Source organism: Nomascus leucogenys, chromosome 19, assembly GCF_006542625.1.
Source record: "Nomascus leucogenys isolate Asia chromosome 19, Asia_NLE_v1, whole genome shotgun sequence".
NCBI lineage: Eukaryota > Metazoa > Chordata > Mammalia > Primates > Hylobatidae > Nomascus > Nomascus leucogenys.
The window spans coordinates 61,286,651-61,300,447 of record NC_044399.1 but is presented as its reverse complement, the minus strand read 5'-3'; the positions used below and the strand labels follow the sequence as shown (position 1 = coordinate 61,300,447).

The 13,797-nt window shown below is 35.7% G+C and overlaps 1 protein-coding gene across 6 annotated transcripts in view; it reads left to right on the top strand.

The window, feature by feature from the left end:
- The window catches only part of CEP112 (centrosomal protein 112), a 556,849-nt gene that overhangs the window by 11,705 nt on the left and 531,347 nt on the right, over positions 1-13,797 (top strand). For all 6 annotated transcript variants that reach the window (XM_030800677.1, XM_030800675.1, XM_030800674.1 and 3 more), the window contains exons 3-4: positions 3,482-3,672; positions 5,273-5,445. In XM_030800677.1, the coding sequence (XP_030656537.1) occupies positions 3,482-3,672; positions 5,273-5,445 (364 nt within the window). The remainder of the gene's footprint in view (positions 1-3,481; positions 3,673-5,272; positions 5,446-13,797) is intronic.

The window sequence follows — 13,797 nt, the reverse complement described above, 5'->3', positions numbered from 1 at the left end:
TAGAATAAGTTGAAAATGCTTAGATAAATCAGAGATTGCATTTTATCTCTTTCAAGGTTTACATAATTAAAATTATGGAAAGATTTTTCAATACATCTAAAATTATTTTAGAGATGCAAAATTATAACAAAATTTTATCACAGAAATTTATTTATAAAACGTCTCCCAGCAAAGAAAAGCCCTGGACTTGATGGCTTCACTGATGAATTTTACTAAACATTTAAAGAATAATACCAATCTTACTCAAACTATTCAAAAAAAATAGGGGAGGGAGGAGTATTTTCAAAGTCATTCTGTGAGGCCAGTATTACCCTGATACCAAAACCAGACAAAGATACATCAAAAAAAAGAAAACTACAGGCCAGTATCCCTGATGAACATTAATGCAAAAATCCTCAGCAAAATACTTGCAAACAGAATTCAACAATATATTAAAAAGATCATTCATCATGACCAACTAGGATTTATTCCAGGGATGCAAGGATAGTTCAACATATGCAAATCAATCCATGTGATAAATCATAACACAATGGTGGACAAAAACTATATGATCATTTCAATTAATGCTGGAAAAGCGTTTGATAAAATTCAACATCCCTTCGTGATAAAACCCCTAAAAAAACTGGGTATCGAAGTAACATTCCTCAACATAATAAAATTCATATATGACAGACCCATAGCTGGTATTGTACTGGATGGGGAAAAACTGAAAGCCTTTCCTTTAAGATCTGGAATACAACAAGATTGCTCACTTTCACCACTGTTATTCAACATAGTATTGGAAGTCCTAGCTAGAGCAGTCAGGCAAGAGAAAGAAATAAAGGGCATCGAAATTGGAAAGGAAGAAGTCAAATTATGCTTGTTTAAAGATGCTATGATCTTATATTGGAAGTACCTAAAGACTCCCCCAAAAAACTATTAAAACAGATAAACAAATTCAGTAAAGATGCAGGGTACAAAATCGACATACAAAAATCAGTAACATGTCTATATGCCAACAGCAAACAATCTGAAAAAGAAATCAGGAAAGTAATCTCATTTCCAATTGCTACAAATAAAATAAAATATCTAGGAATTAACCAAAGAAGTGAAAGATGTCTATAATGAAAACTATAAAACATTAATGAAAGAAATTGAAGAGGACACAAAAAAATAGAAAGATACTGTATGTTCATGGATTGAAATAATCAATATTGTTAAAATGTCCATCCTACCCAAACCAATCTGCAGATTCAGTGCAATCCCTATCAAAATACCAATGACGTTCTTCACAGAAATAGAAAAAAACAACCTTAAAATTTATGTAGAACCACAAAAGACCCAGAATAGCCAAAGTTATCCTGAGCAAAAATAATAAAACTGGAGGAATTACATTACCTGACTTCAAATTATACTACAGAGCAATTGTAACCAAACCGTCATGGTACTGGCATAAAAACAATCACATGGACCTATGGAACAGAATTAAAAACCCAGATACGAATCTATACATTTATAGTAATTTCATTTTTGACAAAGGTGTGAAGGACTTATACTGGGGAAAGGACAGTCTCTTCAGTAAATGGTGCCATTTACTTAAGTTTATCAGTTTCACTTTTGTATTTTCTTGTAAAAAGTAATCCCAATATTTCATGACTTTGTTTTGTGATTACATAATTTTCACAGCAAAAATGCAAACATTTTTAAAGGCATTCTTCTGTATATGGATATCAAGTTTTCAATATCCCTATACAGAAGAATGAAACTAGACCCCTATCTCCCACCATATACAAAAATAAAAATGGATTAAAGACTGAAATCTAAGACCTCAAACAAGAAAACTACTAAAAGAAAACATCGGGGAAAATCTCCAGGGTATTGGTCAGGGCAAAGATTTCTTGAGTAATACTTCAAAAGCACAGGCAACCAAAGCGACAATGGACAAATGGGATCTCATCAAGTTAAAAAGCTTCTGCAAAGGAAACAATCAACAAAGTGAAGAGACAGTCCAGAGAATGAGAGAAAATCTTTTCGAACTATTCATCTGACAAGGGAATAACCAGAATATATAAGGAGCTCAAACAACTCTATACAAAAAAATCAAATAATCTGATTTAAAAATGGGCAAAAGATCTAAATAGACATTTCTCAATAGAAGACATACAAATGGTAAACAGGCATGTGACAAGATGTTCAACGTCACTGATCATCAGAGCAACACAGATAAAAACTACAGTGAGATATTATTTCACCCCAGTTAAAATGGCTTTTATCCAAAGACAGGCAATAACAAACACTGGCAAGGATGTGGAGAAAAGGGAACTCTCCTACACTTTTGGTGTTAAAGCAAATTAGTGGAGTGACTATGGAGAAGAGTTTGAGATTCCTCAGAAAAACTAGAAAATAGAGCTACCGTGTGATCCAGCAATCCCACTGCTAGTTATATACCCAAAAGAAAGGAAATCAGTGTATCCAAGAGATATCTACACTCCTATGTTTGTGGCAGCACTGTTCACCATAGCCAAGATTTGGAGGCAACCTAAGTGTCCATCAACAGACAAATGGATAAAGAAAATGTGATACATGTACACAATGGAGTACTATTCAGCCATAAAAAAGAATGAGACCCTGTCATTTGCAACAACATGGCTGGAACTGGGGGACATTATGTTAAGTGAAATAAGCTGGGCACAGAAAGACAATCTTCACATATTCTCCTAATTTTTGGGAGCTAAAAATTAAAACAATTCAACTCATGGAGATAGGAGGACGGTTTGCAGAGGGTGGGAAGGATGGGTGGGGAGGAAGTGGGGATGGTTAATGGGTACAAAAACATAGAGAGAATACGACCTAGTATTTGACAGCACAACAGAGTGATTACAGTCAATAATAATTTAATGGCATATTTAAAAATAACTAAGAGTATAATTGGATTGTTTGTAACACAAAGGATAAATGCTTGAAGTGATGGATAGATACCCCATTTATCCTGATGTGACTATTATACATTACGTGCCGGTATCAAAATACCTCATGTACTGCCTAAATATATATATCTACTGTGTACTTACAATAATTAAAAATTAAAAATTAAAGTTATTTAATGATAATCTAGAGATTTTATTTTTGAGAAAATATTTCTTTGTGTTTGTCTTTCTCATTTACCAATTACCTAATAAAGTTAAATTGTAGACCAGGAGTTAGCAGACAATGGCCCATGGGCCAACTCCTGCCCACAGTCTTTTTTTGTCAGGTTTTATTGGAACATAGTCATGCCATTTGTTTACTTACAGTCTCTGAGTGCTTTCCTGCTACAGTGGCAGAGTAGTTGTGCCAGAGATCATATGGCCTGTGAAGCCTAAAGTATATACTCTCTGGCCTTTAACAGAAAAGGTTTGTTGGTCCTTCTTTTAGACTAAAGCAGGTGCTATTATAGGTCTTTGTAATCGAATGTTTCATTTTATAAAAAATCAAGTTTCTAATAGTTCTTCTGTATTTATAGAACGGCAGAGGTGTGCTCTTTGGATTAGAAAGCTGTGCGAACCTTCAGGAACAGGTGCAGGAGTAATGGGGAGGAAGAATCGGAACCTGTATGCAAAATTATTATTGCATATGCTTAAACGAGGTGTGCTTGAAGGCCCTTTTACACACCGACCTGAACCCGGGACACTAAAAATTCTACCTTCATACATGGTAGGTATCAATGAACAAAAGATATATATTAGTTTCATTTAAAAAAAAGCATCAAGTTATCATCCCTTTGGGGAATGGTAATACTATTAGATTGTATGTGCTAGATAATATATTAAAATTGTTTTTTTCTTCATGATTCAGTTTTTTCCACCTTTAATAAAATACATGTATTGCTTATAAGGGGAGTATCCTTATTGATTTAGTTATGCCTCAGTATTCAACAATATTTCTAAAAAACTGAAAATGAAATTTTTTATATTGAGCTTTACTTTTTGCTAATTTTCACTGGATTATAATGGTAATTTTTATGTAATTCAGCAAATTCTAGTTTTTAAACTCATATATATTATTTAAACGTTCATGAGAGATTGGAGTGCACGATTTGTAAAAGTTCCTTTTTACTCTAATAAAATGACAGTAATAAATTGGAGTTTAAAAGTCATTTTCTGTACTTAAATTAATTTCATTGTCAAAATAAAGGCAGTTATTATGCTTGGTGGATAAATTGTCACTGTCCTGGTCCTTGTAACCATAAAATATAACTTGGTTTGTGTGGTATTTGAGTGCCTGTACTTAAGAAGGAGTACTAGGTATTGGTAGCTTTGGTAGTTGCTGTTAGGATATATATGTATTTTTTTAATGAACTGCAGAATTCCTGTGTGATGTATTTTAAAACTTTTTATATTTTATCAGTTTACTTAAAGCACAACTTAGTCAAGTTGCACGCTGAGCATTAGAGAATAATTCCTGTTTTCCGTGGCACAATGCCAAAAGTTTTAATGACTGTGTCATTTAAAAAGAAATTTCTGTGCATGTCCCATATGGAGTGGAGGATCTTGTGTCATCCTCCCTAAAGAACAGTGCCTTGAGGATTTTGTCTGTAGGATTGGGAGAATTGTTGCAGAGGTGTGCAGTCAATGCAGAGTTTTCTTTAGAAACGTGTAAAGGTAGAACATTTTATGAAGCACATCTGGATTTGAAGATACGAGTATATTGTATCATGTTTTCCCATTCACACAATTTCATAGAATCAAAGGGAAGGACTTTATTTAACAAATAATAATAATGTGAAAGTTTAGAGAACTCTCTTGGGTTTCCCAGCTAGTTAGTAGTGTGGCCAGAACTAAATCCTAGGTTTTTCACTCTGCTGTTCCCACCTTATCAAGGGATTCCTAATTTTAATTCCTGGGTTGCATTGTTTGTGTTTCTCATCCCACTGATTTCTTTTTGTGTGTGTGTAAAGTAGTTAGTGATTACAGAAAGAGATAGGATAGCATATAATTAAAAAAAAACTTTGTATTTAACTTTTCGTATTTAATATTCCTTTTGTAATATAAACATTACTATCAGATTTATCTGTTATGTACTTCTGTTTATTGTGTTTCTTAGACAGTAGAGTGCAACTAAAATGTAAATATGTTATCACTTAATGTATTTTAATATCTCATAATTCAATGTACATTTAATTTTTTAAATGTTTGAATGTAATTGAATTTGAGTATTTGAAAGGCTGTTATCAAACTTGAAACTTGGTGGAAATTTTAGTGGTTTTATTATAGTACATTTTGAAAGAATAATTTTTCTAATTTTTAAAAATCAGTCCATCTATTTTGATGAACCAAATCCAGCACAAGCAAAAGGTTCAAGCCCAGAGGGATTACCAGCCTGGGTACTGGGTGAGCCGGAGACAAGTGAACACAAATTAAATGAATCATGGAAACTCTCTTCTGGAGAAGATGACACTTTGGTACAGTCACCAACTGATGTCTACAGGTATGCTAAGAGAATGGGATTTTGAATGTGTTTCATCATTTAGTCTGTCTTTGGAACTGATTTATACATTCTGTTTTTCCTTTTTTTTAAAATGGTAAGTAGTTTTACTTTTCCCTTAACTGCACATTCAAGATTATTTTATATTTTTAGCCATTTAATAGATACCTGTTAACTTCATATATATTTTTGATTGCTTGACAAGTGGTCCCTGAGCATCTTTAAATGACACAATTATGTATTTTCCTTTATGACAAGCATACATTAAAAGCATTATCAATAACTTGAACAAAATATAATATCCTGCAAATCCACCTTGAACAATATTTGTTTTCACTTAATGATATAATGAATGTAAGCGTAAACCCCATTAGATGGTGCTTTCTTACTAGAGTATTAAATAGGTTTTTTTTTAGTGCAAATAAAAATAAATTTCTGAATTTTTGAAATGTACAAAAAGGCCATTATTGTGGTAGCATAATTTTTGGCTTTAGGGAAGGGATAGATGTAAATTTGGACTTTTATCAAATTTTTACTTTTCCGTTTGGCCTTATTCCTTGAAATGTTAAAATACAGGACAGTGTCAATTACCATGTACCATACTTTGTAGTTCAATCCTCACCATTCTCTTGGTAATTTTAATTTTAGAAATCTGTTTCTGTTAACAGTATAATCTTTCTTGTCCACTATAATTTTTTGGGTTTGTTCCTTAAACAGATATAGAAATATCATTAGTAATTTGAAATGTCTCCACAGTTGATGTAGTCTGTTTATATGTTTTTCAGACCTGAGATATTATGGTCGAAAAATATAAACAGGCTGGGCATGGTGGCTCACACCTGTATTCCCAGCAATTTGGGAGGCCGAGGTGGGCAGATCACGAGGTCAGGAGATCGAGACCATCCTGGCTAACACGGTGAAACCCCATCTCTACTAAAAATACAAAAAATTAGCCAGGCGTGGTGGCGGGTGCCTGTAGTCCCAGCTACTCAGGAGGCTGAGGCAGGAGAATAGCATGAACCTGGGAGGTGGAGCTTGCAGTGAGCCGAGATCGCGCCACTGCACTCCAACCTGGGCAATAGAGCAAGACTCTTGTCTCAAAAAAAAAGAAAAGAAAAAGACAAAAGTGAGAGATCCAGTCCATATGAAATTATTTCAGTAGAAAGGAGAAACAGAATGGGGAGGCAAAAAGGAAGAGGTGAAATAATTAAGGGCATGTTCAGAAGAGTAAAAAGAAACGAATAGATAAGTCTGTAGGAAGTGTGGTTTTAAAATACTTATTTTTACATTCATAGGAGAATTACAATTAGAAGAGGTGTAATTGTAGAAGTTTTGTAGCCTTTGAAGCAATCTTTTTATATGGAGGTATAAAGAGATTGTGGTCTGTGTACAAAGAAAAATATGATTCTTAGTTTAGCTGCAAAATACATCAGTTGTTTCCCAAAATATCTGCTAAGAGTCCAGCTAAATTCTGGGTTCCTTTCTAGATGTAATGAATGTGGAGTTTACAGTATAAAAGTGAACAAAAATAGTTTCGTGTATCTTAGAGCTTAGAGCATAGTTTGAAAATGTGTGATCTTCCTGAACTGAATGAATCGTGTGAGTAGATTTGTTTTGTTGGACTTAAACAATGTCTTTAACAATTTTAAATGAGTTGTCAAAATTAACATTTGGGGAATTTCATATAAAAGCCCAACTTTCTGGCTTCTCTTTAAAACTGGACACCTAGAATTTTTTCCAGGAGACAGCCATAGGTTGGAGCTAAGTAGTTCTTGGTTAACCCCCTTAGCGTATGCCTTCACGATTTTCTTCTAATTCCTGACACCAAATTTGATGTCTATTGCATCTGTTATTTAGCTTGAGTTTTTCCCCCCTTTAAGTAGGGTTAAGAGGAAAATGAAGTATTTGTTTTTCTATTTTTATGTTGTAGCAAGTGAAAGAAGAAAGGTAGAAAAGAGGGATCATGTGATTTAAGAAGGGAAGAGGATTGGGCACAGCCTGTGCGTCTGTGGTCCTAGCTATTCAAGAGGTGGAAGCAGGAGGTTAGCTTGGGCCCAGGAGTGTGAGGCCAGCCTGAGCAATAGAGTGAGACCTCATCTGTGAACAAAAAACAGAAGGGGAGAGACAGACACTACGTCTTTGTAGCAGTGAAGGATATCCTTATATCTGGCAGTATGATAACTCATCTGTTAAGCCCTCCAGACTTTTGATTTATAACCATTGTTAGATGAGTTGGGGAGAGAGATGAGCACATGGATAGTTTCAATGCAGTGGCTATGCGCAGTCATGGAAGTATTTGCAAGGATTCAGGTGTGTATAAGAGAAGGGTTCAGGATAGGAATAGACTTGAGATTTCCAGGGAGTCCAGGTGAGTAGATTTTTTTCTTCTTTGGAATACAGGATAAAGTTTAAGAAGATACAATGAGACTATCCTTCAACTATTACTCACTGACTTTTTTGAGAAATGAAACCGTAGTAAAATCCCCACAATTGTAAAAAATAACTTAATTCTCTTTGTTGGTCACCTATTATTAAATGGCATTTTAATGCAAAAGGATTGCTAGAGTATGAGGCATTCGTTGTCAGTTATATAATAAGTAATGGGAGAAACAGGCACTCTTGTGATCCTGGTGAGTCCTACCCATCCTTCAGAGATCGCAACGTGAAAGAAGCCTTATCTGATACCCCAGGGCAGTTTAGGCGACCCCGCTATTTACTCCTTTAGTACTCTGTGTTTCTTTGCTGCCTTCATCCCATGCGTAGAGGCTTACTATCTGTCCTGTGTGCTAGATTGTAAATTTCATGAGGTAGGAACTTGTGTTTTTGCTGTTTGCTGTATTTGCTATATTTCCAGCCCCTAGCACTGGGCAGGAACGTGTTAGGAATTCTGTAAGTATCTATATTCAAGAGTGAATACATGCATGAATGAGTAGATTGTGTTAGACACTGCCACATATTTAATCTGTACAAAATCCCTTTGAAACGGGTATATTGTGACAGAGGAAATGGCCTAAAAGGATTTTTTTTTCTTTTTAACATTTCAGAAAACGTTGAGGGAAGCATAAATTTTAGAAAACATGGAGGGAAGCTTGGATGTAGTTTATAGCGATTCCCTTCACACACTGTGAGGAATATGACAATGAAGGAACTGGAAAGGACATGCTTAAAATATCTTCTGTCAAATGTCAGAGTCACTAAGGTCAGTTAGGGCTGCCAAAACAAAATATCTCAGGGTATCTTATGTTTCTTTTAATTTAATAGTTTTAACTTGATTATTTTTACAATTTTAATTTGATTTAATTAGTTAGCAGATATTTGTAGTTTTTACATACATGAAGACATTTAAAAATAAAACTAACATTTACTTTAGCTAAAACCAAGAAAACTGATCTTAAGGTGAAATATGTATCATGTGTGACATCAGATCACATGTGGTGAATCAGCTACTGATGGTTCTGTCTTATTTCTTTTCTAAATTTCCTCCTTTAAGTGATCATAGTGTGCTAATGAAAAAGTTAGTATCTGCTAATCTTGACCTAATATATCTAATCAGTTCTGCAAGAAATTGTTTTAAAAAGTTTAAGAGGCTTATATTTGACACATGTATGTTTTTATAGTGAATAATTTATTGTTAGTTAGAACTGAAGTTTAATGCTGCCTCATAAATTTTACAGCCACTTCAACTTGTCCTTTGAAAAACCTCTTTAATCTTAAAAGATTTTTCCCCCTTAGTGTTTCTTTTTTGATCACTTTATAAAATCCTGCTTTACTTAGACCTTTTTGTATGTGAAGTATTTCTAATGGCATTTTAGATGATGCTGTTTGTGTCCTAGCCTTTTTATATTATTAAAGATGCAGAGTCCTTTTGAAGCCTTTTTGTTAGGACTCCCTATTCAGTAGAGATGGCACCTTTCCTTTACTTTTATTCTTCCTGTAGGATATGGTATATAGCCTTGTTCCAAACTTGTTAGAAGTATGGTGAGGTCATACTCCATCTGGCTTATTCTCACGCTTTATTTTTTCCTCCAAGTATACATTATATACTAGTGTACTTAGCATTTCACACCAAACAGCTTCAACACTTAGCTAGTAGTCCTCTCCTGGTTCTCTTCTTTGCTTTCATTTTTCATATTTCTTGGTTTAAGGTAATCTTATTACCCATATTTTCTATAAGAAAAACTACTGTTCCACATTGCATTGCTATTATATATCTGTTACTGCATTTTTATGTCAAATATCTGCCTATTTTCTTTTCTTTTTTTTTTTTTTTTTTGAGATGGAGTCTTACTCTGTCACCCAGGCTAGAGTGCAGTGGCTCAATCTCGGCTCACTGCAACCTCCGCCTGCCAGGTTCAAGCGATTCTCCTGCCTCAGCCTCCAGAGTAGCTGGGATTACAGGCGCATGCCACCATGCCTAGCTAATTTTTGTGTTTAGTAGAGACATGGTTTCACCATGTTGGCCAGGCTGGTCTCGAATTCCTGACCTTAAGTGATATGCCCACTTTGGCCTCCCAAAGTGCTGGGATTACAGGCATGAGCCACCATGCCTGGCCTATCTGCCTATTTTCTTGACAATGAAATATTTTAGTTATATTTGAGTTTGGAGCATTTAGAAAATGTTACTAAGGAGACCATAGACTTAGATCTCATGCATGTATAGTTTGGTTAATTTCATTTAGATCTATAATCATGAGCTATATCAATATATATTATCTTTCTGATCAGCCTTCAGATACTTACTGTGGAGGTCTGATAAAGACCTTAATTGTCTTGATGGTGGTCTTCATGATCCTTCTTCTGGTGTTCATACCCTTATATAATCCCCTCCCCTTGAGTATGGGCAGGACCTGTGACTTGCTTCTAACCAATAGATTATGGCAATGGTAATGGGATATTATTCCCAGGATTACATTACTTCATCTTGCTAGTAGACTTGCTGTCATTCCGTTTGCTGGCTTTGGAAGAAGCAGCTGCCACAAATCATACATGAATCAGATAGCCGTAAGGAACTGAATGCTGCTGACATCCACACGAGTCGAGAAGTGAATCCTTCCCTAGTAGAGCCTCTAGATGAGAACCCAGGTCTGGTCCAATCATGATTGCACCCTTCCGTGGCCCTAAACAGAGGACCCAGTTCAGCTGTGCCTGGACTTCTGACCTGCAGAAACATGAGAAAATTTATGTGTGTTGTTTAAAGCTGTTAAATTTGTAATAATTTGTTATACAGCAATTGATGACTAGTACAGTCTTTATCCTCATTTTAGAAAAGTATGCAATCTATATATATAATACATGTTAATAAAAACCTCAGTATAGAAATATTTAGAGTAAAAAGTCACAGTCCTTCTCTCTGTGTCCTCTTTATCCCACTTTCGAGTGGTAATCACCATTAACAATTTTGTGCATATCATTTTACAATAGACATCCACACCTATATAATTACAGGCCGGGCACGGTGGCTTATGCCTGTAATCCCAGCACTTTGGGAGGCCAAGCAGGCGGATCACAAGGTCAGGGGTTCGAGACCAGTTTGGCCAATATGGTAAAACCCTGTCTCTGCTAAAAATACAAAAAATTAGCTGGGCATGGTGGTGGGTGCCTGTAGTCCCAGCTACTTGGGAGGCCGAGGCAGGAGAATCGCTTGAACCCGGGAGGCAGAGGATGCAGTGAGCTGAGATTGCACCACTGCACTCCAGCCTGGGTGACAGAGCGAGACTCTGTCTCAGAAAAAAAAAAAAAGAAAGAAATTACAGTTGACTCATGTTGTACATGCTGTTCTGAGACTTGCTCTTTTTTTTTACTCAGCTGTGTCTTAAACCTGTATCATGTGGACTTTTAAATTATAGATAATCCATAATGTGGATATACTATAATTTAACCTGTCTCTTCTGCTTTTAATTTTTGATTGTTATAAAGAATGCCTGAGTTAACATCCTAGTAATCCATCATCATGTACCTTATTTAAAAATGCACCGAGGGTTTGTTTTAATCAGATATTATACGATGACAGACGTAGAGACAAGTTGCCTTTGAATGAAGAGTTCATTTCTCACAGTTTCCAAGAGGAGGGAGGCATGCCACATCGTGCAGGCCAGGTGGAGAAGCACAAGGGTTGGTCAGGAGGCAGAAGGAGCAAGGAGAAGCATGGATGAGAGCCTTTTTGTACAGTGGTGGGATGTTCCCTATTAGACAGAAAGTGAAACACCAATGTTGGGGTTTGTAGTTGGAGGGTTTGTAATATAATTTCCAAGTGCCCACAAAAAGACAGGGATGGTAAGGATGTGAACAACTTTGACTGTTAGTTTGGTCCATGATTTCAAGATGCCAAATTATCAATTAGAATATCAAGAATGATTATTATATGCCTGCATGTGTTTTGGGCTATTATGGATTCCTAGATGAGAAATTGCTTTGTTGGTGGGGGTATTAGTTGGTTCAACATCTTGTGCAATGGTTAAAAAAAAAAAATATATATATATATACACACACACACACATATACGTATATATGTATATATGTGTGTGTATATATACACACATATATATATAGGTTATTATGGCAAGGTCTAATAGGATAAAGTTAAGAAGTACATAAACTATAGGAAGCTTCCATTTGCATTTGTGTATATGTGTTTTAGAGGCTGTATGGATACATATGTGTTCGTGTGCAGGGAATCTTTCTGGGTACCACACATGAAACTGTTAAAGGTGGTTAGCTTTAGGGATTGGGACTATTTTGGAGTGTACATTTAAAAACATTCTTGTAAAAAAAATGTGTCTATGGTATTTTTAATAATCACACTCTTCTATTTTGATAGATACTGTCCAGTGCCTTCCGAAATATCTTGTTAAAATGTTTGTGCATACACATTGCAAATTAATAAATTTGTATAACGAATATATATACATTTAAACATAAAAAATTTTCTAGTAAATAAATGTTTGTGGATTCCACTTGTATTTCTAATTTGTGAAAGCAGAGGCCAAGTGAGGCAAGTCATACCATTTGTGGATCTCCTACTGCATGCTAGGTACTGTTCTGGAAATCTTTTCCAAGTCATCTGATTGAATCCTCTCTACAGTCCAGTGAGGTTGACATCATTGCCCTTTTGTATTTATAGACGAGGTAACAGCTTCAGGAAAGTCCAGTGACTTTTCCAGTGATGGATCCAATATTGGAATGCAGGGCCTTATGATTTCACACCCATGTTCTTTCTAGTGTATCATATAGGCATAAGTACTTTATGCTGCAAATATGGAAATTTCAGTTTTATCTGTTTTTTTCCATTTGTACTGCGTCAGCAATCCTGGGCAGCTATACCTTTGTTTTTGGTTATTTCTAGGTTGAGCTGAAAGAAAGCAGTTTGCCTTTGTTCACATTCCACTTCTGACACTTGGCAACCGTCTGTCCTCAGGCAGGTTACTTAATTTCTCTAAACCCCAGTTTCATCATTTGTAAATGGAGATAGTGGTAGTACTAACTTCGGGGTTAGTACTACCACTGTCTCCATTTACAAATGGAGTTGTAAGGACAAAGTGAAATAAGGCGTGTAGAGCCCTTGACAGAGAGCCTGTTAAGTGTTAGCTGTGGCTACCACCATCATCACTGGTATGGTGATTGTTATTGTAATAGTTCATCAGGGCCTTGCTTGTTAGATTGTTTGACCATTCTTTTGCTTCTCTAATTACTAATCCTCCCAAAGGTGTTATCTTAAAGTCTGTTGGTCATTAATTATTTTCAGTTACTAAAATTCATTTTGTATTCCCTGAGAAAAATAAATTATGATTCTGCAGAAAGCTTATGATTGTAAGTATGAATCCTGCACAATATCAAAATAAAGAATGGTAATTGTATTTTAAAAGAGGCTTTATAGGAATCTTTAAACAATATAACAGGCCTCTTTTTCAAGGATAGAAGGAACACAGAGTGGCTGGCCTCATTGTTTACATTTTTTCACGCCATGTATTTGAAGCTGCCTAAGTAACTGTTTTTTTTTTTTTTTTTTTTTTTGAGATGGAGTCTTGCTCTGTCACCCAGGCTGCAGTGCAGTGGCACGATCTCGGCTCACTGCAACCTCTGTCTCCCGAGTTCAAGCGATTCTTCTGCCTCAGCCTCCTGAGTAGCTGGGATTACAGGCATGTGCCACCATGCCTGGCTAATTTTTTTTTTGTATTTTTAGTAGAACGAGGTTTCATCATGCTGGCCAGGCTGGTCTCGAACTCCTGACCTCAGGTGATCCCCCTCCCTCGGCCTCCCAAAGTGCTGGGATTACAGGTGTGAGCCACTGGGCTCAGCCGGTAACTAATATTTTGATTTTAGTTCACATCATCTATATACTCTTCATGCTTTATCTCA